This window comes from Balaenoptera physalus, assembly GCF_965194825.1.
Source record: "Balaenoptera physalus genome assembly, chromosome: 14".
NCBI classification, from domain to species: domain Eukaryota; kingdom Metazoa; phylum Chordata; class Mammalia; order Artiodactyla; family Balaenopteridae; genus Balaenoptera; species Balaenoptera physalus.
In genome coordinates, this window is record NC_138893.1 from 33,259,785 (window position 1) to 33,284,959 (window position 25,175).

Below are 25,175 nucleotides of genomic sequence, written 5' to 3' on the forward strand. Positions count from 1 at the left end.
TAGGACTTTATACAAGTGGCAAGATGGGTTAGCTTCCCTCTCTGCCCCTTTTCTGCCAACCTGCATCTCTCCTGGCAGAGTTCCTGGGAGTCTCTCACAAGATTACATGAAATTTCTAAAAATCTTATATTTGTATTTGTATGGAAATATGTATGGAAATATGTTAATATAAATGTTTCAGACATTACATGAAATTTCTAAAAATCTTATATGTTCTGGTATAATGTTATAAGTAATAATCCTAGTTATTACTTTAAAATGTATATCTCAGAAATAACTAATTTTCTTGTCAACTGCATTATTATGAACTTTCATCAAATCTTTAACCGTGGTCATTTTTAAGTCTTTTGTCATTTACAGACAGTTCTGGGTGTACTCTGATGATTTTGCAAATATGTTCCTATAAAAGGGTTACATCTTCAAGAAATTCATGGAAAAGACTCTGACAAGTACAGGTTTCTGGTAACTGACTGTACTGCTGAACTGAATGAATAAGCATTTTCAGAACTCTAATGAAAAACTGATGAACTCATAAAAGTGCTAACATAAGGTCAAGATGAAAAAAAAAATTAATTATATGGGACTGAGTGAAAAAAAAATAAAATAAAATAAATTTATTTATTTTATTTATTTAAAAAAAAAGATTAATAAAAAGATGGAAAACTTTTTTTTGGTGGCGGTGGGGCGGGCAGCATAAAAGCACATTAGAATTAAGCAGGTGCATTTATTTGTCCCCTAAAAGATCCAGTCTGAAAAATCAAAAGGAGTCAAAGCTTCCCGCAGCTAAGCGCTGGCCACCTCCTCTGCAGAACAGAGCCTAGAGCAATGCTCAGAGCCGGAGGACTTAACTTACAAATCTGGGATGCAGCCAGGAGCCCTAGGGTGAGAAATGACCATGGCGGTGAGACAGAGAAGGAGCCTGGAAAGAAAAGGAAAGTCCAGGTGTGCACCAGGTTGAAGTGTTTGCACTGCCCTTTGGACACCGAGTGGGTAGTTAGCCAAATGTAAGGAGGTGGTTCAAGTAATGCATGTACCTAGGGCCCTAAATAGCCTTATAACTAAGTATGTTACAAGCACTCAGTTGCATAAAGTTTTACTCCATCAAAATGTTAAACTAGAAGAGCAATAGTTTCCCTTGAAATGGGCAGGGGAGATAGGATTAATATTTTAACAGTCACATTGTTGGTGGTGGTCCAGTTTTGCTTTTGTGATCCGGCCACAAATCTTTGATACAGCTCTGGCTCTGCATTAGTTGACTTTATGACCTCTTGTGGGTCAATTGTATCCTCCCCCAAAGGATATATTTATGCCTTAACCCCTGGTACCTGTGAATAAGACTTTATTTGGAAACAGGGTCTTTATAGATGTAATCAAGTTAAGATGGGGGTCATACTAGATTAAGGTGAACCCCAAATCCAATGGCTGGCGTCTTTATAAGGAGAGGGAGATTTGGAGTCGGGGACACATACAGGAAAGAAGGCCATGTGATGATGGAGGCAGAGACTGGAGTGATGCAAGCCAAGGACTGCTGGCCATCACCAAACGCTGTGAAGAGGCCAGCAAGGATCCTTCCCTAGAGGCTTCAGAAGGAGCACGGCCTTGCTGACTCTTTGATTTCAGACTTCTGGCCTCCTCAACTGTCAGAGAATAAATTCCTGTTGTTTTAAGCCATACAGTCTGTGGTGATTTGTTATGGCAGCCCCAGGACACTGACACGTGACCTTAAGGTAATTGCTTAACTTTTCTGATCTCCTTCCTCAAGTCTGTATTAGGATGGCTCCCTCTTTTCTACATTCTCATAGTTTCCTCTGTGAACTTCCCTTGAAGCCACATGCAGCATTCAGCAGACTTTCTGTTCTCATGTGTCTAGTTTTCTTTCCAGAATCAGTCAATAGCTCTGTGAACGCTGGGCTAATGTATTGATCTCATTTATTCCTCTGTTCCTGTGGCCATCCCAATGTCAGGAACACAGTAGATGGTTGGGGGTAACTATTTGGGGGGGTTTGTATAAACATTAATAGCAATGCATAAGAGTGTGTTGTAAGGATAGTAGCAAAACACACCGGGCTAGTGATTGTTTTATAAGTAAGGCTAAACTAGGACATTGGGCTGTTACTTAACCCTGGGTTGTGGCTGAAACGAAGAGAGGAAAAGGAGGGCAGCAATCAGCGAGCTGTTGGGGTGTGTATGGAGGTTGTTCAGGCTGAAGACTCCAGAGGCCGATACAGAATGTCCTCTGGGAGCAAAGGAGCTGCCAAGCGATAGTAGCTCGGCCAGTTTTATCTCCACAAGGCCACACATTGTCAGGCGTCTTCACAAATGATTCACCTCCCCAGGCTTTTAGCTCACGCAACCCACTCATGGATCTTAGGAAAGTGCCCTGAGGACATTGGTGATTAGAGGACCTTCACCCCAAGAGTAAAACTTTCCCAACTCTGCCATACATCAGTTTTACTAAACACAGAATGATGAAAAGATATGTTGGAAAGAAAGTAGAGAGCTATGGGACAAGCAGAGGGGTCTAGTCAAGACTCTTGGATAGTATGAAAAGGTCCAAGAAGGTAGAAAGTGGTCCTCCTTGAACAGGTTATATTATCTGGCTATTGTCCATGCAGGAAGATGAGACAGGGGGGCGGTTAGGATAAGGTACTATGTCCCAAGCCTTTCTCCTTTAACTCTTGCATTGGTTGAAATGTTTCCTCATTTTATTTTACAACGGTAGGGAGAGAATTTAGGCACAGAATCCATTCTCTTAGCCGTGTTATTTCAACCTGGTTTCTGACAATGAAAGAGTATTTTGGTTCCTGGGACAAGAATATATTTCGTCTTTGCCCCCAGTTGCTGGCGCAGAGCTAAAATTCTTGGATTCCCTGAGTGTTAGGAGTGAGAGGAGTGTCTTCTGTTATTCATAATAAGCCCCTTTTAACCATATCTGAGTTTATGTTAATGAGGTGACTTTTTTTTTTTTTTGTCCAATGTTTATTCAAAATATTACAGCACAGTAGAAAGAGTCAAACGGCTCCACGTGGTGTTTTGAAATTCATCCCACCTGTTGGCTGAGTGACCTGCAGGTTGAACAGACTGCCAAAGTCTAAGAACTTCAGCATTTTCTCAGTGTCAGGTTCTACTTCAATGATTTCTTGATCCAGGGCTGAGACCTCAGGTACATAATCAATCTCTCCTCTCTCTCACCTCCTCCTGCAGCTTGATGGAGATACGTCTCACTGGGCCTCTCTGAATCTGCTTCATCAGATGTGTGACATAGCCTGCGATCTTGTTGCAGAGCTTCTTGCTGGGAATCATGCGATCTCCTCGCACATGAGCTTGTTGGCGTGGAAGGCATTGCCCAGGCGTGTGTAGTACTTCTCGACAATTACCCGGGCCGCCTTCTTCGTGGTTTTGGCGTGAGAGCTGCCCATGTTGGTGGGTCCTTGGTAGAAGAGCAATGAGGTGACTCTTTATGGACCCCTAGATGGTTTCAGGGTGGAACTGGTTGCCAGAGGAACCAAGCACGTGGTTAGACGGTTGGAACTTGCAGCCCACCCTCCCCTCCAATTCTGTGAGGGGAGAGGAGTTAGACATGGTGGTCAGTCACCGATGGTCAATGATTTAACCAACCATGCCTGTGCACTGGAGCCTTCATAAAAATCCCTAGGTGATGGGGTGTGGAGAGCTTCTAGGTTGGTGAACACGTCGGAAGTTCTGGGAGGGCGGTGCACCCAGATGGGGCATGGAAGCTCTGTGCCCCTATAGACCTTGGCCTAGGCATCTCCTCTAAATGGCAGTTCCTGAGTTATGTCCTTTCATAACAAACCAGTAATAGTAAATAAACTGTTTCCCTGAGTTCTGCAGGCCATCCTAGCAAATTGTGGAACCTGAGGAGGGGGTCGTTGGAACCCCTGAATTACAGCCAGTTGGTCAGAAGTGTGGAAACTGGTGTCTGAAGTGAAGGCAGTCTTGTGAGACTGAACCTTTAACCTTTGGGTCTCTGCTAACTCTGGGTAGTTAGTGTCAGAATTGAATTCAATTATAGGACTACCAGCTGGTATCTGGAGAATAACGGACTAAGTCGTTGTGGGAATAAACCCCACCCATTTGGTGCCAGAAGGTCTGTGAGTACAAACAGTTCAGAGTTTCTGACAACAAAGTGTTCTTATCATCATTATTATGTACTATTATTAATAAATAGTATTTGTAAAGTTTTTTTATAGTTTACAAAGTATGTCTAAACAAACAATATCATTTGATGCTTACAACACAGTAAGCTTGTATTATTAGTACCCGTTAGTATTATTGCTTTCATCTCCATTCTCCAGGCTCAGGGTTGTAAAGCTCATTTAGTCCAGGGTTTGTGACCCTAAATCTATTATTCTTCTCCTAGTGCCTCTCGCAATATTACCCCAACACCTAGTGGCTAATCCACTACTTCTACTAAACTGCAGGTGTTAGTTCAGTTCTTCCAAATGCCAAGGCCAGGATGGGATTAGCTGTGCCTGACACACCTGTGAAGGGGAGGTAGCTGGGAGACCCATAAGGTACCTTCTTGGGTCTGACACCCGTGAATGAGGTGGGAAGGAAGAAAGGTAGGGGGGCAGAGCCTTAGATGACACCGCAGTCCCAAGAGAGTTTTAGCAAGACCATGGCGCGTTCTCAAGCTCAAGTGTGTGTGACAGGAGTCCTGCATCTTGCAGGAACGGGTCTGTCTTGGTGTCCCCCACATGCTCGTCGGCTGGGAGCAGCCTGAGAGAAGTGAAGTGTGGCTTCAACAAACTCGGGGCCAGATTCAGGGCCAGCTGCTGGGGCTGAGTCGATTTTGCTTCCAAAGAAGGAGATCTGAGGGGCCTTCTCTGGGCTACTATGTTCTGCTCTATGAGAGTGAGGTAAAAGTGTTACTGTGCGGACTTCCCTGGTGGCACAGTGGTTAAGAATCCACCTGCCAATGCAGGGGACCTGGGTTCAAGCCCTGGTCCGGGAGGATCCCACATGCTGCGGAGCAACTAAGCCCGTGCAGCACAACTGCTGAGCCTGCGCTCTAGAGCCCGCGAGCCACAACTACTGAGCCCGTGTGCCACAACTACTGAAGCCCACGCGCCTAGAGCCTGTGCTCCGCAACAAGAGAAGCCACTGCAATGAGAAGCCCTCGCACCACAACAAAGAGTAGCCCCCGCTCGCCGCAACTAGAGAAAGCCCGCGCAGCAACAAAGACCCAATGCAGCCAAAAATAAATAAATAAATAAGTAAATTTATAAAAAAGAAAAAGTGCTGCTATGATATTCATCCAGGAGAGGCACATGAGAAAAGTCAAGCAGGAGGAAAGAGGATCTTTCTTTGCAGTTCTCAGCAAAGAATGCAGTCCTAAGGGAGGACTCGAGTTTTCCCCTCCCAATCAAATCTGTGAACACCTTCAGGCTGAAGGACAAAAGTCTCCCCCTCACTTGCCAGAGATTTGAGTGGAGTTCATTTTTGTCGTTGGACCCTACGCTGCAGCTCTTGGAATCAACTCAGCAGTTTTGCTGATTTTCTCTCAATGAAAATTTATAAAGAAGATCCTAACTGAGTGGTTTCCCTTTTTCTTCCTGGTAATAGCCTTGAGCAGTGGGAAGGAAGAGGCTGCAGACGTCTGAGTGTGGGACTAACTGAAAGTATCTGCTGCAACTAATGACACGAATGAGAATGGAATAGGAATCTCAGAATTCTCAGAAGTTTGGCCAAACTTTTTAAAATAGGGGTTTACACCCGCTGCATCTGCTTTTTTGCTATACACTCACTTCTCAGCTCCTTTTACTCTGTCTTGGATTTCTGAATTACTCTACTGAATTACTCCCTGGATGTCACAGACGACTTCCTGCGCACCAAATGGAACAACTTTTATGTCTATTACTGATACAAGTGTTATTATTATCATTGTGATTTTCTTGTTGTTCCCAAGGGGGAAACACCTCTTCCCCCTCCTCCTCCTCCCCCTCCCCTCCTCCTCCCCCTCCTCCTCTCCCTCCTCCTCCTCCTCGTCCTCATGGCCAAAGCCACGATTCTGCTCCAAACTTCAGGAGAGCCAGGCTCTGGCAGCCAAATGAAGCACAAAAAGCATTATTCAATGAAGAAATGCAGGGCTTTTGTGTACTGCATATGTTTTGTGATGGGCAGGGGGGATGGTCAGTTTGTGTTCAGATGTATTTATCTCCAAACTCTCTGGGATGACTGAAAGAGCTCAGCAGGGAGCTGAGTTGAGTCAGACTCAGACACCAGTTCCTACTCCCGTCCCATCACTTCCTTCCATTGTGCTGTCTTGGGACATTCTTCAACTTTTCTGAATCAATATTTCTTTAGTTGCAAAATAGGGGTGATTCCCAACTCACAGAGGTCTTAGGGAGATTTGATATAATAATATTATGTGATGATATGATACTATGTACTGCAAACATGGGAGGCACCCAACAGCCAGGACCGTTGTGTACAGCTGCACAGGTTGTGCACTGTGCAATGACAAGGGTGCCATTTACACAGTTTCTGCATCACCATTTGCAGCAGCCCCATCCCCTAATGTCAGTTCCCTTCATCTCCTTTCCTCTAAATTGGAGTAAAGATATAGTGAAAAGATTACAGGGCAACTTTATAACTATACAGCCAGAACAGATGCATTAAAACAAAAAGTGATGCTCTTCTGCTTCCTTTACTTGACAAAAGGGAGTCCATTCATTTATTGGCTCAACATTCAATGATCACTTACTAAGTGCTAGGCAGGCTAGACCCACAATAGGGGTTTCTGTTTCATTTCTGTAGAGTTTTTTATACCCTGTATCCTCACCCCAGAATGAAAGCAAAAGCTGTTTCCATCCAAGACCATGTTACTTGCTCTGGGGTGGGGGGTCTCTTCCCAAACTCAGTCTGTGTCTCTTCTCTCACCAAGAGATCTCACACCAAGCCCCCCACTGTGTGCCTGGTCTGTCGGTCCTCAGGGGACAGAGAGATTCGGGGTCACTGAGGTATTCAGTGCTATAGAATCTGAGCACTAGGAAAGCCTGCAGAATTCCACACGGCTCTGACTTTCTGTCTCTCACGAGCCTGGCCATCTGCACTTACTCATGTTTCTTCCGAAAGCTGTCAAGAGATGCTTGCAGTCAAGACCTTCCTTTCAGACATTAGTCAAATGTGTGAAAGCTGAAAATAAATAATATGTTTTGGAAGAGGGCTTCTGTTCTCTGAGAGATAAAGTATGAAGTTTCTACTTAGACCTGCATTTTAGGCATGGAAAAATATAGGCAATATTTTCCCTCCATTCTGTACATGCTCTTCAAAATCAAATATATATTGCTTTCTATCTTTGTCTCAATTGTAATACACTTATAAGATCAATAATTCTTACCATTACTATCAGACCTTGAGTTTTTCATTTCCACTAATTTTTTAACGTTTTATTTTATTGAAGGTTAGCTGATTTACAATGTTGTGTTAATTTCTGCTGGACAGCAAAGTGATTCAGCTATACATATATATGTATCTATATTCTATTTCATATTCTTTTTCATTATGATTTATCACAGGATATTGAAGATAGTTCCCTGTGCTATACAGTAGGGCCTTTTTGTTTCTCTATTCTATGCATAATAGTTTGCATCTGCTAATCCCAGACTCCCAATCCATCCCTCCCCAACCCCTCCTCCCCCTTGGCAACCACAAATCTGTTCTCTATGTCTGTGAGTCTGTTTCTGTTTTGTAGATAAATTCATTTGTGTCATATTTTAGATTCCACATATAAGTGATATCATATGGTGTTTGTCTTTCTCTTTCTGACTTACTTCACTTAGTATGATAATCTCTAGGTCCATCCATGTTGCTGCAAATGGCATTATTTCATTCTTTTTTATGGCTGAGTAGTATTCCATTATATATATATGTACCACATCTTCTTTATCCATTCATCTGTCAATGAGCATTTAGATTGTTTCCACTAATTTTTATATAACAATTTAAAAATGCAATTAGTTGCATAAGTACACACGGATGTAGAAAGACAGCACCCAAACCCTGCTGGAGCTTGGCAGGTAGTGCCACCATGCTCAGTCCTACCTGGTAATTTATCAAACACTCATGTGATGGAATATTATACAGCCATTAAGAAAGATGAAAAGATGTGCATGCATTTATGCAGAAAAACATGTACAATACACTATTAAATAAAAAGCTGGCTATAAAACAGTATATACAATAAAATCCCATTTTAATTGTATACTGTTATATAGGATATAAATAGCTAATATTTAGTGAACACTTACTAGGTACCAGGCACTGATTTAAGATTTTACTCATGTTATCTCATTGGATCCTCCTAAAACACTGTAAGGAAGATACTATTTTTATCCCAATTATACAGATGAGAAAATTGAATCAAAGTTTGAGTGAACTGTCCAGATCACAGAGTCAGTAAGTAATGGAGCGCTGACTCTGGACCCACATATGCTCTTAGCCACCAGGCTATACTATATAAACCTCCTCAAAGTTGAAAGCAAGATTAACAGTGGCTATTTCTTGCTTTAAACCCATCCTTGAAATGGGTCATTTTCTTCTTTAAGCTTATCTGTTTATATAAAACCCATTTTATCTTATATAAAATCCATATCTTATATAAAATTCATATATATACAGATAGAATTATACCTGTATATAACATATTTATATATAAATATTTGTATATATTTATATATAAATATGTTTGTATGTAACATATTTGTATATAATATATAACATATGAATGTCTTACACTGGAAAAATAACCAGTTAATAAGAATTAGAAAAAAGAATACAATCTGTGAAAGGACTTTTATAAATCTTTCTGTCTATTGAGCTCTAGATGTATTTCAGGGCCACTTTGCAGCATTATTCATCTGCCTGTAATCTTTTTAAATACTCCAAGGCCTAATTGTTTAGTTGCTTAATGAAAGAGATTCCCTTTGAGATTCTCTAACAAGCTTAATAATGCCTTTCAAAAAGAGCTGAGTAACCAGTTAAATGGAATTATATAGGCATGACTATTTGCTGTTATAAGTCAATTTTGATATTTTCAGACTTTGTAATTGGTTGTGCCTTTTCTGACTCTGGGGCAAATGAACATGTCATACTTCTCAGTTTGTCAGCACAAAAGAAAATTGTTGTAAAGCTTTGCTTCCTGATACATATTTCATTGTGAGATGTTAGAAAACATGCCCTTTCAAATGCTGAACAGACACTTTTACAAAAGGTCATGCTGACCATTGGAAAATTAGCTGGTGAATATAATTCCATTTGTCTTAGCAGTTCAATTAATCTTACAGTTTTAGGGTATGTGAGTACGGTGGAGGGGAGCAAAATCAATATGATGCCTAGAGTACAATCTCTGAATTTGAAGCAGCACAGGTTTCCTTAGGATCAGAGGAAAATGCCTAGTGAATGTACCAGAGCTGTGGCTTTGTGGAATGTTATCACTGGGGAGGTCTGTCCAGGGCCATTACCCAATAGCTAGTTATCTCTGTTCAAGCTTAGAGCTTAGATCTAGGAGTCTGGCATCATCCTTTGGAGACAGAGAATTCTCATTCCCTGGTCCTAGCTTCAGCTCATTTATCTTTAAGGTTTACTGACAGAGATAAAGGACAACTGCATATTTTTAAAGAGGATTTTGGGGCATGAAAATACAAGGTTCTCAGTATTGGTGTTTTTTATCACAGCAATTGCTTTCTTAATGCTGGAGGAGATGTGGGTATAAGCTGGGTTCCCCAAGCGAGAAGCCTGCCCAGTAGTAATAGCTGCATTTATACTTCCGCCATAGAAGTCATCACAGACTGCCTGGTATTAGCTGTGTGTATGTATAGAACACAGCTTTAATAATAGTAATAAGAGTAGCTGTAATGATTTCCTGCTACGTGACACTCGCTAATAAGCTCTTTACATACGTTTGTTTTGTTAATTTCATCCCATCACCTGATGAGGCAGATCCTCCTTATTATCCCCATTTGTTCATGAGGACATGGGGGCTCTGAGAGGCGAAGCCACTTGTCCAAGGTTACAAAAGCTGCTGCAGAGGAGCAGAGTCAAGGCTCATAACCACGTGTGCCCAACTCCAAAGCCCCTGTGTGTTAAATCTCTATGCCACACTGATGTGGAAGACACCCAGCTGGGGTATACTGCAGCATGGCTAGTGCCAGGGGTTGATGAGGTGGGTGAGAGAAGAAGGGGTCATTGTAGCAGTAAACCTGGGAAGTTTGTTTCCATTTTATTGTTCCCTGCCCCCGACTCCCGCCAACCCAATACAGTTCTGGGGAGAAGCCAGGGACCAACAGTCACCCTTGACTCTCAGAGAAAAGTCCTGCTGCCATCTGTAGGAGAGGAATTCAAGCAAATTGTAAGCTATTGTTTCAAATTCTACCACAGGTGCCATTTCATTATTTAAAAGATTGCATTTGTTTTCAGAGGTACAATTGGTGTTTCAAACAGACAATGGCCCTTGCTCAGTCAGCCTGAGTCTGCCTCCAGGTCTCACAGAAAATTCAGAAAGAAATAAGCATAGTGGCTGTATCAATTTACACTCCCACCAATAGTGCAAGAGGGTTCCTTTTTCTCCACACCCTCTCCAGCATTTATTGTTTGTAGATTTTTTGATGATGGCCTTTCTGACTGGTGTGAGGTGATACCTCATTGTAGTTTTGATTTGCGTTTCTCTAATGATTAGTGATGTTGAGCATCCTTTCATGTGTTGGTTGGCAATCTGTATATCTTCTTTGGAGAAATGTCTATTTAGGTCTTCTGCCCAGTTTTGGATTGGGTTGTTTGTTTTTTTGATATTGAGCTGCATGAGCTGCTTGTAAATTTTGGAGATTAATCCTTTGTCAGTTGCTTCATTTGCAAGTATTTTCTCCCATTCTGAGGGTTGTCTTTTCGTCTTGTGTATGTTTTCCTTTCCTGTGCAAAAGCTTTTAAGTTTCATTAGGTCCCATTTGAAAAAGAAAAGAAGAAAGAAAGAAGCAGACCCAGGGTCTGGTTAGAGAAGAATGAAACCAGCGGGAGGGGTCCTAGCCAGGCTAGCAAAGTAAGCTTTCCTTTTTCTGTACGCATTTGCTTTGTATGATTGTAAGTGTTATGAACTGCTTTATAGTAACCATTATGGTTTTCCATATTTTTTATGCTTAGTCTACACTACAAACTTTTGTTTGGTTTGATGGTTTGGATACACACACACACACACATACACACATAGAGTTTCTCATATTTAAACAGGGATAATAATTATCTTACAAATAGTGGTTAGGATGGGAAAAATATAGATAAAGTTCTCTAGCATAATGGGTGACACATAATTGTTACACAATTCCAAATTTTCTACAGGAACTAAATAGTATTTTATAATTGACAGAAAATAAATGCAAACTTTTAATTTAAAATTTCTTCAGTTATTCCACAATTGAGAATTCAACTAATGGGTCTGTGTGTATGTGTCCCAAACGTGTACACACATACACACACACACACACACGTATATTGCTTGAAAGCATAAAAAGTATATTTTCCAAGAGCTGCTATTTAAGAGCTATCAAAGCTCCAAGAAAAGAGATCACCTTTTTATAAGTATTTCAACTTATGATGGTTACTTGCATAAATTATTTGTTTTTTAATGGATTCCTGGGATTGACCAGCACTTAATTAACTTACTCCATCACAGAAGAGCATAAGGAGAGAGTGTCTGTCATTTTCCTGGGGATCTGTCACAGTTTTGTTGAGTTTCTTTTGGTGGCAAATATCAGAAACTCGCTTCAAATTAGCTTAAGTGCAGAGTGGAATTTACTGGAAGACACTGAGGTCGTAACTCCTGAAATCAAAGAAAAGGCCAAGTGACCCAGAGGTCAGGAGAGGAGGAGTGAAGGAGGAACCTCTAAACCCCAGTTTGTGGGCTTTCCTTCTGGGGCCTCGTCATCCTCATCACTCAGCCCCCTTTTCCCATTTGCATTGTTTCTTGATTTCAGTGCTTGAGAGAGAGGCGCTGAGTGGTCCAGCTTGGGTCAGGTGTCCACGCCTACTCCCATCACCTGTGACCGGGAAAGCAGGGTCTCACTGTAGAACCATGGCTGCTGGGGGCCCATGCCCGTGTATGTGTGTACGTGTTTCTGTGCAGGCGTGTTTAGGTATGTGTGACCAGGGGTGCCATGGTGGAGGGGGTGGTCCTCAGGGATCTGGGACTGGACTGACACCCCCAAATGTCTTCTCCACACACAGTTATTGCTCTAGAGGGGTAGAAACTTCCATTCCTCTTATATTTTAATAATATTGCTCCTAGGTCACCTCCCCTCTCTGGATCTTGGTATCCTAACCAGAAGTCGCATAGGCGATACCTAAGCACCCTTTGAACTTTAACAAAGCTCACCAATAGGACTTCATCCAGCACCTGGGGAGTCTCTCTCAATGGAACATTCGGCTGGCCAGGGTGGGTGACGGGTTCCACTTGGAAATACCTACTGTCTTTTGTAAAGGGACTGCCAAGAATGAATCATGTTAGAAATACGTCCTTTTAAAAGAATCATCTTTGCCGTAGCATGCCTGTGATCACCTGCATGCCTGTGCCCTGTCATCTTTGCCGAAGTCCACTTCCTGCAGTTAGCTAATCACCTGCCTGCAGTGGGCTGGAAGGAGATGAAAGAGACTTACCCTTTGGCTGGGAGTCAGGGGCCTAGGTGTTGACCCTGGGTCTGCCTTTATTACGGATGGAGACTTGGTTACTTAGTATCAACTGTCAGGACTTTGATTTCCTCATCTGCAAACTGGGACCAGAATCCCCATCTTACCCAAGGAGTTGGGAGAAGGAATAATATATGTGAACATACCTTTGACGTCGTAAAACTCTATGTAAATGTTAAGTCTATTCTCCATTTAAAAATCTGCCAACCCGTTATCTCTTGGGTGTGTTAAACCACATGCATCTGTGCTTCCAATCAACCAGAGACCCTACTTTCTCTGGGCCATGTGGCAGAGGAACAAAATCTGTGATTATTTTCTTTGAACTACTCTTTCATTTTAGAAACTGCGACATCTTCAGAGAAAATAAATATTCTGTGATATTCACAGCTGTACCCCTATGAGAGTAATTAAGAGACTCTCAGAGGCAAAGTTATATATAAAATATCCCCAGGAGATTCATTTTTCCACTGAACTATTCCATAAAGATGAGAATCACTCCTCACACTCCCACCCGCTCCTACCTTGTTCCCGTTCCCTGAAGACACAAAATCCTTGAAGTATTATTGAGGTTACTTATATTTCGTTTCAAATATGAAACGTAGTTATCTAGGCTCTTAAGATTTAACATTTACACATAAAGGGTCACCACAAATAATTAAATATCGTTCATAAAAGGTGAATAATTTGTTTTCCTGCAAAAAATAGCCTTAAACCTATAAAAGATCCTTCCCACTCTGAAAATAACTCATACCTCTTGACTCTCAGAAATTTCTGGCCATGGACTTGGGGTACATCCTTGAGTGATGGACCCATCTGTCCAGAACCGGCCCATCTCACAGGACTTGTGAATGATCATGCAAATCTGCTTCACAAGCCTCATTGGCTGGCAGCTGAAATTCCAAAGACAAGATCAATGGCAGCATCAACAGCTACAGAGGCATTAAGGACAAGGATTAGAAAGGGCTTTTGTTTAGAGAGGAGGCAGCCATTGGTGACTTCAGAGACATCAGTCTATGTCGGCAGAATGACAGGGCACAGAAGCCAGAATGCAAGGACTTAAAGCAGGTTGGGATGCTGAGGAAATGGAAGCAGAGGTACCCATTTGCTTGACAGATACATTAGCAATGAAAGGAAGGAGAATAATAGAACAGTGGCTCAAAGGAGGTGAGGCATGTATTTTCTTAGTTACTTATAGCCAAAACATGCCCATGTTTCAAGGTCAAGGAGAAGGAGCTAGTGAGATCCACCAGCTATAAGCTGTGCAATCTTGGACAAGATACCTGACTTTTCTGAACCTAAAAATCTTCCATAAAATAGGGGTAATGATACTGCATATTGATACTATATATTCCATTGGTAATGAGGTAGTTTGTGGATACTTAGCTTTACATTGTACATGGCACCCTTTAAGTGGTCAACAAATAAGAAGATGATTAACAAAGCGAAGGAGGTAGAGGAGGAAGCAAAAGAGGCAGCCAAAGCAGCAACAGAGAGGGAAGAGGAGGGGAAGGAGACTGTATTGGAGAAGCTGGAAAGGGACCACTGCAATCAGATGGGAAAAGGATGGATGGCTGTGTAGGCAGAGATGGTCTCTGACAAAGAGGGGCACAGGTTGGGAGGCTCCTGAGGGACGGTCCCAATTTCCTCAACAAAGGACGCATGGTTTTCTTTGAAACAATAGCAAGAAGGGGACAATTAGGGGAGAGAAGAAAAGGTTCGGGATTACCTAAGTGAAGCACATACTAAGACTCCACAGAGGTGAACAAGGAGCTTATAGAGTAGCCACAAGAGTCCATTTGAATAAGAAGAAAAGTCCACGTCAGAAGTGCAGGTAAGGGCAGAGCAGAAGGTCAAGGGAGAGGGGATAACGGAGTGGAGGTGAGGACAAGTTTGTCTTTCCTTCCTTTTTTTTGTCTTTTTTTCTTCCCTCTTTTCCTCTCCCTTCATCTCCATCCTTTCGTTCTTTCTTTCCTTCTCCCTTAAGGGGTAATATACACAGTAGAAAGAGTTCTTAATTGTTCCTTCTTCTGTGTTTTCTATCTTCTTGTGAAACTTAAAGGATCGATATTCAATCTGTAGGTTCTTGTGAACATACTGAGCTCTTTGGAAAAAGGAGCTATAAAAGGGGAAATAATAGCAAAATTAATGTTGAAAGTCTTAGAGTATTAGCATTATAACATGCAGCCTGAAAATGGATCCCAGAGCCCGAGAAGCTTAGGTATGACAAAGAAAAATGTAAGCTTAATTGGAAATCTCTCCCAGACTCATATCTTCATGCACTATTTACTCTGTTTGGGGGCTTTCCTTGTGATTAGGCTATTAAAATGCAATAACTCTCCCTTTTTAGGCTACTGAGGCAATATCTTTTTTCTCAAGCAAAACATAAAAATAAAAGCTAGAATTAGAAACATGACTTTACATATCATCTAAAATATCTTTGAATGAATCTACCAATTTATTGAGGAAATGTTTTAGTGAGAACTGGCTATGTGCTAGGCATTGTGCATTTAATGGGGGGATAAGCCTCATGGTCCCTATAATCACGGGCACTCATCACCTTTAGAAGAAATTCCAATTCTGGGCACCATGGCAAATTAACATAAGCCAAACCCTACTCTGGAGATTTTAAGGAAAAAAATCAAAAGACATGTGGATGGTTCCCAGCACTTAACATCAAAACCATGGAAAACCCATGGGAAGACAGAAGGTGGATGAGTCCTTGTGTGGAAGAAAAGTGACGGCCCAGATCAGGAGGATCCCAGGGATGTAGGTGGGAGATGTGCTTGGGAGGGCTGACGGAGTGTACCTTTTCCTTCTCCCACCTTGATCTCAGTGGACTATTGACGCTTGACGCTTTCGTGGCAAATCACCTCCCCAGCCCAGCACTTATCAGAGGTAGTGATAAGTGACATTGGGGCAGAGCTGGAGCCCCTCTGTGGTGATAACAAACATGGCGAGGCTGGTCATCCCCTGAATATTTCCTCCTCACATCCCCCCAATCCCAAAGCAAAGAGGAACAGTCTTTGGGAAAGAGCAGTTCCCAAGGTTCTCTGAGGGTGCGGGTCCCTGGGGGGTATGGGGGTGAGGGATAGGAAGGAAGGGGGAGATGCACACTGGGAGTGGCTGCTTCCTAATTGCAGAATCCGCCAGAGTCTGTCCAGGACCACCCCCTACCTCACAGCCTAAGCCTTTGCCTCTCCCTCAGGTACACATTACATCAACCGAAATTCCCAAGGCAAGACACATAGTCGGGGAGAAATAACGAGACCTCTGCAGAGCACATGTACCCCGAAAGGCAACATACTGAAAACCTCTATTGGAGAATTTTAAATAAGCCTGATAAATATCATTTTAAAAAAGGAAGGCGAGATATTTGAAACACAAAGTAAGAACACGCAGTTGTGAATAAGAAGAGATGGGAGATCTCGAGCATGAAAAATGAAAGTGTAGAAGTGAAGAACCCAATCAATGAGTTGGAGAGCTGAATGGCTACATCCAAAGAAGAGAGACTGATTCAGGAGAGAGAAATTAGGTGTGGGAAGTATGGGTGAGTAAAGGAATTAACTCGTTTTGTTTTATTTTTGTTTAGATATGCAATGACCTCCTATTACTTCTCCCGTACAAACCAAAGCATAGCCATGACAACCAAAACAAAGATTCTAGATGAGACCAACAAGAAAAGGGGGAAGTAATGCAAGATGGATGAAAGTGTGTGAATGTTCTTCTAAGGGAAAAAAACCCCACCAATAATAATAAAGCAAATAGCAGATAAAATCTAATTAATAAATTATATAATAAAAATAATGCATTTTGGTAGGGGGAGGGGAGATGGAATGAAGAGTGAATGGGAGGGAGCTGTTGCCTTATTAATCTTTGGGGTAAAAAACACATTCTCAAGTGTACATAAACCATGTAAATCATTGAGAATGTGTCCCTTTGGATCAAATGAGCCTCCTCTGGGACCTAATTTCTGAAATCCATGTTCAATTTAAGGTCTTATTTTCAATGGCTCCCCTCAAAATTGGACCCTTCCATACTCAAGTCACACTTTAGGGATCGCTGAATGCAAATTATAAAGGCATTGTTGGGATATCATTTCCACTATTTTTTTCCAAATCTTCTCCTGGGCCACTAGAGTTTGGATTACAAACCATCCTAGGGAAGTTTCCTGCCTTTGGTGTTTCTGAGCCCGGTTCATTGACTAAGAGGATGATTCATAACTAGAATGATATACCTTCCACGCTGAAGGGCCACTGGCTCCCATTTCTCCAGTTACCTGCCTTTTTCTCCACAATGGCTTTTATCACAGCTTTTCATCTGAATTCAGTTCATTGGTCATCCTCTAATTAGCCAAAAGTGTCAGCTCATGCCTGGTCAATTATCTGGTTACCTGCAGTATCAATCAACAAGACATCTCCTCTGATTTAATTTGTAGGCTCACAGCACTGAGACAGCATGGGGTCCTTTGCTGTCAGAGATTTATTAGGGCGAGAGGATTTATTGCCCTCTCAGCGATATTTCCTTCATGGTTACCAGCTTCTCATTAGAGTTGGTTAAACTGCCTTTGTGATGCACCCTGTAGCCTGGGTTTCCACTTGGAAAGGTATTTTTTACTCCAAGGGGACTTGGTGATAGCACCAACCTGCAAGCAATAACTTCAGGAATCACATGGGAGAACACTCACCATAACAGCCTGGGGAAGGGCGATGGGCGGCCTGGAATCTCCTTTATGCTTTGGGGTAACTGAATTTAATGATTGATGCTTATAGAAGGATCATAATTAGACCTTGAATTAAGGTTTCTCTAAAAAAGTGACGTCAAATTTCTTGAGACTCACAATATTTTTTGTGGAGGCAGTAATTGGATAGGATTGAATCTTAAAGGACAGGCTTTTTAACAAATTGTGTTTCTCCGTTTGGGTAAATTTCTCCTCAACTCAAGGTTAAGAACTTCTTTATGCGTTCAGCTTTTACTGAGCACCTATTATATGCAAGATTTATGCTAGGTATTGGGGATATTTGGCAAAGTATCTTGGTTTGTTTATCTGAAAAAGGACAGTAATAGAATTCTCCAAAGCTCTTCTAGTAGGTAAGATCTTTGATTCTCACCATGCTCTGAGAAAGAATCAAATCAAAGCTGTACCTTCTCTTAGAAAAAATTCCCTAAACAGATACAGTGCTGAATTTCTCAGGATATGCTTTTTGTTTATCTTACCCCATCACAACTAGGGAGTACCAGGGGGTGCTTAATTCAGACCTGGAATGGAATATATTATTTGAACTCTCTTTTTCTCAGCAGAAGTACAGGGAGCAAATCAGCCAAGCCCATGCAAGAATCTACAGTTGACCCTTGAACAATGTTGGGGTCAGGGGTACTCACCTTCTGCACAGTAGAAAATCCGCTTGTAATTTACGGTTGGTCTCTCCGTATTTGCTCTGCATGCGAAGATTCAACCAACCCTGGATCGTGTAGTGCTGTCGTATTTCCTATGGAAAAAAATCCGTGTATAAGTGGACTCATGCAGTTCAACTGTGTTGTTCAAGGGTCAAGTGTATAGCACTATTTTAGGCATTCAGTTTTCTATTTATTTTTTGCTATGAACCTACTTCTGTATTTACAACTTTAGATTGAAAAGCATGTATATAATAGCTATTAAATTGCCCTTCTGCCTTTCCAAATTGGACAAGTGATACTTTGACTAAGAAAATAATGTGTGATGCTTTTCCATCCTCTGGGGGGCAGGGAGTGGGCCGGGGCGGGGGGGGGAGCGGAAGTTAAATTCTAATAACAAGATACCAAAGGTCACATTTCCAGGCATGAGGCAAGCTCCAAGGACTAGCTCCCTGTCTGCAAGTAGTGCACATTATTGTGAGGTCCTGCAGTTAGGATTTTAGGTGCCTTTACATGTTCCAAATCCACCAATGGTGGGACTGTCAATAGGTACGTCCTCTTTGGAAAAAAGTTTGGCATTCCTGTTACATTTGAAGATACACCTACTGAATGATCCAGAAACCTTATCACGAGACAAATACCCTAGAGAAACTTCTGCACGAGGATTCCAATGTACAGGAGCAAGAACGAGTTTAGCAGCAAAATGTAAACAACCCGAATGTCCCTCAGCTCAGGGATGATAGAACAGATACATCACGTCATGGTTACATAATGTCCTACGACAGCAGTCAGAAGAATAAACCTCAATTATGCACATCTGTGTGAATGAATTTCATGAGCACCATGTTGTTCACATACGGTAGGACGCCATTCATACAAAGTTCAAAATGAGAAAACTAAGCTATATTGTTCAGTGTTAAAAATATAAAGAAGGCCAACAAAATGATTACTATGAAAATCAACATTCTAGCTGTGATTAGGAAAGAGCACAGGGGTTTGGGGAGGCTAGGCAGGCAATATGTATTGTTTCTTGGCCTGGGTAGTAGTGGCAAAGGTATTTCACTGATAACTATTAAATTGTGTATATGTTTTTATGCACTTTTCTATTTGTCTGTTATATTTCAAATAAAGGAAAAGTATCTCCCTTTCTTGGAACTGTCTTCCAGTGCTTTTGACTTATGCCTGTCAGGGTTTTCTCAGACCTGCTTCCCTCTATCCCAGATGCCTGGGCATCTTCACACTGTCAGCCAGGAGCTGCTGCTGCGTTTAGCTGTGCCGCAGAAGGCAGAGACAATTAGCTGATGATGTCCTTCCTGTCATCAGCAGAGCTCACGTTTTTCCTCGTGTCAGTGCCTCGAATGATCCACGTTTCTCAGGAGGTTCACTGCCCTGCACAGCCTGCAGCCCACGGACAGCTCCCAGGGCTCCGCCGACAAGGCGATGGTGCCCATGCTCATATAACTATGGGGCGTAGAAATGCTGTGGGGAGAAGAGTAGGGTTCGACTGAAGGAGAAGAAGGACTAGGGGAGGGAGCTGCTGATGCCGGAGGAGGAACAGTCCCTCAGATTATGCATTCCCCGCCCCGACCCCCCATACTGCCATACGCTGCCAAACACTCCCGGGTGAAGAAGCACATCAGCACTAACACAAAGGTGTGGTGAAGTTAATTGAGTTCATTCATTCATTCAGCAAGTATGACTGATTCACTACTGGTGCTCAGAACAGACCCAGCTGTTGGAGGGATTTAGAAACACAAACCATACCCTGGGGAAGTCAAAGACAAAACATAGACAGGCGAGCAGCTGCATCTTCTGATGCGCGTGATGAGAAACACAAGCAGAGGGTACTAACGGGAGATGGGGTGTATCTAACGGGAGGTGGGGCGTATCTAATGGGAGGTGGGGTGTATCTAACGGGAGGTGGGGGTGTATCTAACGGGAGGTTCGGTGTATCTAACGGGAGGTGGGGTGTATCTAATGGGAGGTGGGGTGTATCTAACGGGAGATGGGGTGTATCTAACGGGAGGAAGGGAACGTGGAGAGGGCGCAGCTATTTGGTTGGTCCACAGACAGTTTGAACTCACTGTGGCCAAATCTTAAATCATCATCTTCTATCCCATAACCCCCTCCTCCCCCTGTATTCCCAATTCAGGGTAAGGCGTCCCCATCTTTCCTCATGAGAACCCAGGAGTGGGAAAAACCAAGCAGAAACTAGGAGTCATGTTTAGATGTGGTCTCTCGCCTGCTGTCTCCTTCAACGATTGCTAACGTTGGGCTTCAAGGACTGCCATTCGATAGCATTCTTCTGGACCAGAGGTCTGAAGAAACGGAGAACTAAAACAAAGAGTAGCAGATGGTGCAGTAGCACCAAAGTCTCCTCTAGGGAGCAGCTCAGTAGAAGACATGAGGCTTTAGATCCGTGGACCAAAGAGACTTGCAAACACTGAAACTCACAATTAGTTAAGGTCACCCACTCAGTCACAGCAGCAGGGCAGGATATCCCACATGGATTGCCTGTCCAGGTAAGAAGACCAAGGGCATGGAGAAGCAGAGAAAATCTTGCGTTCTTAGTGCACAGGCTCACTCCCAAGGGAGAAGGGCTGAGCTGAGCTGAACTGAGCATGCCCAGTTCTTCCCAAATTTACCCATTAAATGTCACTCTACCTCCCTGCAGAAGGAATAGAATGCAAAAGGTGTGAGTCCAGGAATGTGCTAGGGAACCCCTTCCTCACGGAAACCCAGAGTGTAGAAAACTGAGTCCTATTTTGTGAAGGTCTCATGACTTTGTCTGCTTTTCTCCAAAAACCACTGTTATAACAAATGCCTTAATCCGGACTTTCTTTAGTTACTTGCCTGAATGACTACTTCCTGCCCAAGTTGATTCCTGAATACATGTCACGGACTAAATAATCTTTATAAGCACCAACCCAGTCTCATCCTTTTCTACCTGAAAATACTTCCTTGGCTCACCTCTGTTTTCAAGATCAAGCTCAAAGTCATTTGCTTGAGACATAAGGTTTTCCTTTAATTATATTTTGCCAACCTGCCCAGATTCATTGTCTGGACACTTTGCCTGCATGTACACTTCATTCCAGCCAGTCCAAACTACTGGCAGTTCCTGAGACAAACTTTGCCCTTTCGTGCCTCCATCCCTCCTCCATCCTTCTGTCTGAAATGATGTCTTCTCCCTTCTCTGCTTCAGTAGGTGCTTACTTAGCCTTTAGAAAAGTGCCACTCCCATTGACTGTCACTCAGCACACTCTATCTGAATTAAGTATCCTTTTTCTAAGCCCCACAGCGCCTTGTGTGTGCCTCTGTCAAAGTAGATGTCTCACTAGTGCATTTTTTACTTGTTATTCTCTCCCTTTGAACTGTGAACTCATTGAGGAAGAAAACAACACTTATTTCTTGTATAACCAGTGCTTAGCCCCAAGTTTGACACAGATTTGATGCACAGAAAATGTGTGTTGAAATAAATGAATGAACATAATCTCTACAGGTCATTCTTGTTTTGATGTTCCATGATTTAATGAACCTCAGGCATCCTAGGAAATGAACAGAACAGCTACTAACGATGACCAGCTGGGAAAAAAAAATAACTGATGTCTGCACATCCCCTTCTAGTTGACAGAACCTTTTTTATTTCCTCCCTTCCCTGTGCCCTCTGGACAATCTTACCCTAAATTCAGGAGCCATAGAAAAGGGCAGAGAGAAAAATGGAGACAGTAAGTTTAACAAATGCTAATCACCTACGCCTGCTGACCAAGCGGCCTAGAGTCTGAGCGCTTCCGTTTCCCAGCCAGAGCCCCTTCCACGCTGTGACGGCTACTAGCAGGAAGGTGGGGCAAGGTGGCTTCATGAATCGGTGGGTTCTCCACGCTGGGCATAACACGATAGCCAGGAGACAGGACACTCGAGGACACTGTCCCCATTCAGCCCCAGGATGGCCTTTTCCCACATGATTCCAGCCAATGTCCTGTAGACAAGTCCCTCCCAATTTTCATCCTCTTTTTCCCCACACGGAGCTCTCACAATCATGTGATGTATGATTACTATGGACCTCATATTTTGTGTTTTATTTTTCGTGGAATAAAAAAATTGGAAGGAGACCCATGTACTCGGGGGAACCAGGAGTGGGACCCTCTACCCCGCACGGCTGGCTTCTTCCCTCCTTCAATCGTTCCCTAGTCTCTGTCTCTTTATGTCTGTGTCTCCCAATCTCACATCGAATGTTCCATATTCCTTCACAGGCTGTGTTTCTATCCATAAAACATAAAGTACAAAACATCCTCAGTGCATTTACCTCTGGAAGCTCTCTTACCAAATATATTATATATGCTTAATTCTTAACCTATACATTCCACTGTTTTAACACAATAAATTCTCTTCTCATCAACATTATACCTAACTTTTGAATATACATGATCTCATTTAATCTGCTTAACAACCCAGCCTTGTTGGTCTTACCATTATCGCCATTTACAAATTTGAAACAAACTCAAGCTCTGAGGGAGTAATGGCTTTGTTTAAAGTCTCTGAACAGATAAGGGGTCAAAATGAAACTAAAATGGCAACAATCAAAACAACAATTATGTATTGAGTGGCTTCTATGGGCCAGGCATTGTTCTAGGCACTTGAGATACATCAGTAAACAAAATAGATAATGCATAATATTGGGGAAAAGAGAATTTATTGTATTAAAATATTGGAATTTATAGGGTAAGAATCACATATATATGTAATGCATTTGATAAGAGATTTTCTAGATCCCATCACAGTTAAGAATTAAATACATGTAATGCATCTGATAAGAGATTTTCTAGATCCCATTTGTTTCTATTCAGACAACAAACACAAAGAAGTTGTAGAGAGATTTAGAAGGTGATAAACAGAGTAGGGCAAAGGGAGTGTGAAGTATGGGGAGTGGAGGCGGATTGTAATTTCAATCAGGGTGGTCAGAGTGGGTCTCATTGAGAAGGTGATATTGGAGCAAAATCTTGAATATCTAAAGGAAGAGTGCTCCAGGCAGAGGAAATAAGAGGTGCAAAGTGCCGAAGGCAGTACCAGGACTTCCGGGTTCGATGGAGGGGCGAGGCCGGTGGGCTGGAGCAGAGAGGGCAAGGGAGAAAGTTGCAAGAGATAAAGTTGGAGAAGTCATATGGGGTGATGATCACATAAGGGCTTGTGTCCCAGGCCTCTGACTCCAAGTCCAGAATTATTTTTACCATTTAACCCAGAAGAAATCAGAAGGAGCTCTATGCATCAAGAAAGAGTTATTACAGTTGAATATAAAGATGGAGTCCAAGGTTTATCCTGGACCATCTATTCATCCACATGAGAAAGTCTGGATGCCATGTGGATTCTAATTACTTTCATATTCCATCAGGTTAAAGCAACTTATGCATTGTGGATAAAGCACTAGTCACTTCTGTATAACTTTTAATGAGTTTGACCTAGCGTCAGCATGTATTTCCCCCTAGAGTGAACACAGTTTAAATCTTAAGGGAAAAGTAGGAAATATTTTGAAGTTTCTCCACCAGTCATTACAAGAGTTTATTGGGACCTTCAGTTTTCTTGCCTGTGCATTACTGATTTGAACCAATTCCTTCCTACGTCGCAGAAGAGCAAGAAGCATCGTTTAACCAGAGCTCGAATTTGGGATGTCCCTGACCTTCACTTCAATTTCATTTCCCCAGGGAAAGAATTGGGAGGTACAAAACTTGCTTTACCATGGTGATCATAAATTGGCAGGAAGATTCTAGCTCCTAATGACAGCTGGAATAAAATGATGTGCTTGTGTCTGTTGGAGAGAAATGCCTTTATGCACAGGCCCCAACGGGAAAGACAAATGCAAGTTCACTCAGAGCTGGATACCTGGGGAGAGCGGCTGCCTCCAGCTGTAATAAGCTTTACTTTGCTGCAGGGCAGCCCCAGCAGAGCCACCACACGGGAAGTCTTTAAATAAGCATTTGCACACAAGGCACATGGATCTGCTGCCTTCAGTATTGACTTAGAGGTTTATGACAGTCTTAAAGGCGAGTCACAGCACACAAACTCCAAGTTACTCTGTTGAAAAGGGAAATTTGGAGGACAAGACACAGGCAGGATGGGGATATTTTTTAAAGCTTACTCTCAGGTATAAATAATTTATCAACTTCATCCTATGTAAAAGTATAATCTTTTCTTCTGTGGGCATGGGCTCTGAGGTCAGACTTGGGTTCAAATCCCAGCTCCATCTTTATCGGAAAAGAAGTCAGAATAGTGGTGACCTCCAAGAGATGAATGACTGAAAGGGACCACAGGCACCTTTCTGGGGGGATGGAAGGGTTCTATCTGGGTCATCTATGCATGGATTCCTGCATATGTTTACAGTTATTGAGTTGTACACTTAAGAATCGTGTAACTTACTTTATGGAAGTTATATCTCAATTAAAAGGAAAAGAGGGAGAGGAGGAGGTGGAGGAAAGAAATGGAATGAGCTTCCCAGAGCGAAAAGTGTTCAGGCAGAATATGGATGACTATTAGGAATACTATAAAGGTCTCTTTGCATTAAGACTTTAGGATTTAAAGATCCACGTTGGGCTCCTCACCTTGGTAAACATATAGAGGATATTCGGATTAGAGCAGTGCTTCAGGAAGAATGGTGTAATGCTGGTTGTTTTGTAAGGCAGAACTCGAGAGAGATTGACTGAGCAGGAGATTTCTGTAATGGTCTAGAGATTTCTGTAATAGTCTAGAACAGGGTTTCTTAGCCTCAGCTTTATTGCCATTTTGGACCAGAAAATTCTCTGTTGTGCAGGACTGCTTGTGCATTACATGATGTTTAACAGCATCCCTGACCTCCACCCACTAGATGCCAGTATCACCCCTGCAGTCATAACAGTAAAAAATGTCCCCAAACATTTCCAAGTGCCACCTCCCAAGGAGTGGGGAGCAAAACTGCCCTTGGTTGAGACCATTGTTCTAGAAGATCAGTAACTCCTAATTAACAGGGGGCAGTTGGGGAGGATAACACCTGAATCCCCAAGAGGGTCTTTAAAACTAAAGATGCTCCCCCTCCAAGCCAGATACCAAGGTCAGCCAACTTG

General features: G+C 42.4%; 1 protein-coding gene and 1 pseudogene across 3 annotated transcripts in view; both read right to left on the reverse strand.

The window, feature by feature from the left end:
• Window positions 1-652: 652 nt before the first annotated feature.
• Window positions 653-6,632, reverse strand: LOC309642535 (small ribosomal subunit protein eS17 pseudogene; annotated as a pseudogene). The gene has a single exon. The product of its transcript is annotated as a small ribosomal subunit protein eS17 pseudogene (transcript).
• A 4,426-nt stretch (window positions 6,633-11,058) lies between these two features.
• The window catches only part of PLPP4 (phospholipid phosphatase 4), a 567,054-nt gene continuing 552,937 nt past the window's right edge, over window positions 11,059-25,175 (reverse strand). Inside the window, exon 7 of one of the 2 annotated variants that reach the window (XM_082424831.1) lies at window positions 11,059-18,182. In XM_082424831.1, the coding sequence (XP_082280957.1) occupies window positions 18,106-18,182 (77 nt within the window). In that variant the 3' untranslated portion in view covers window positions 11,059-18,105. The remainder of the gene's footprint in view (window positions 18,183-25,175) is intronic. The other variant, XM_082424830.1, reaches the window with a different exon arrangement.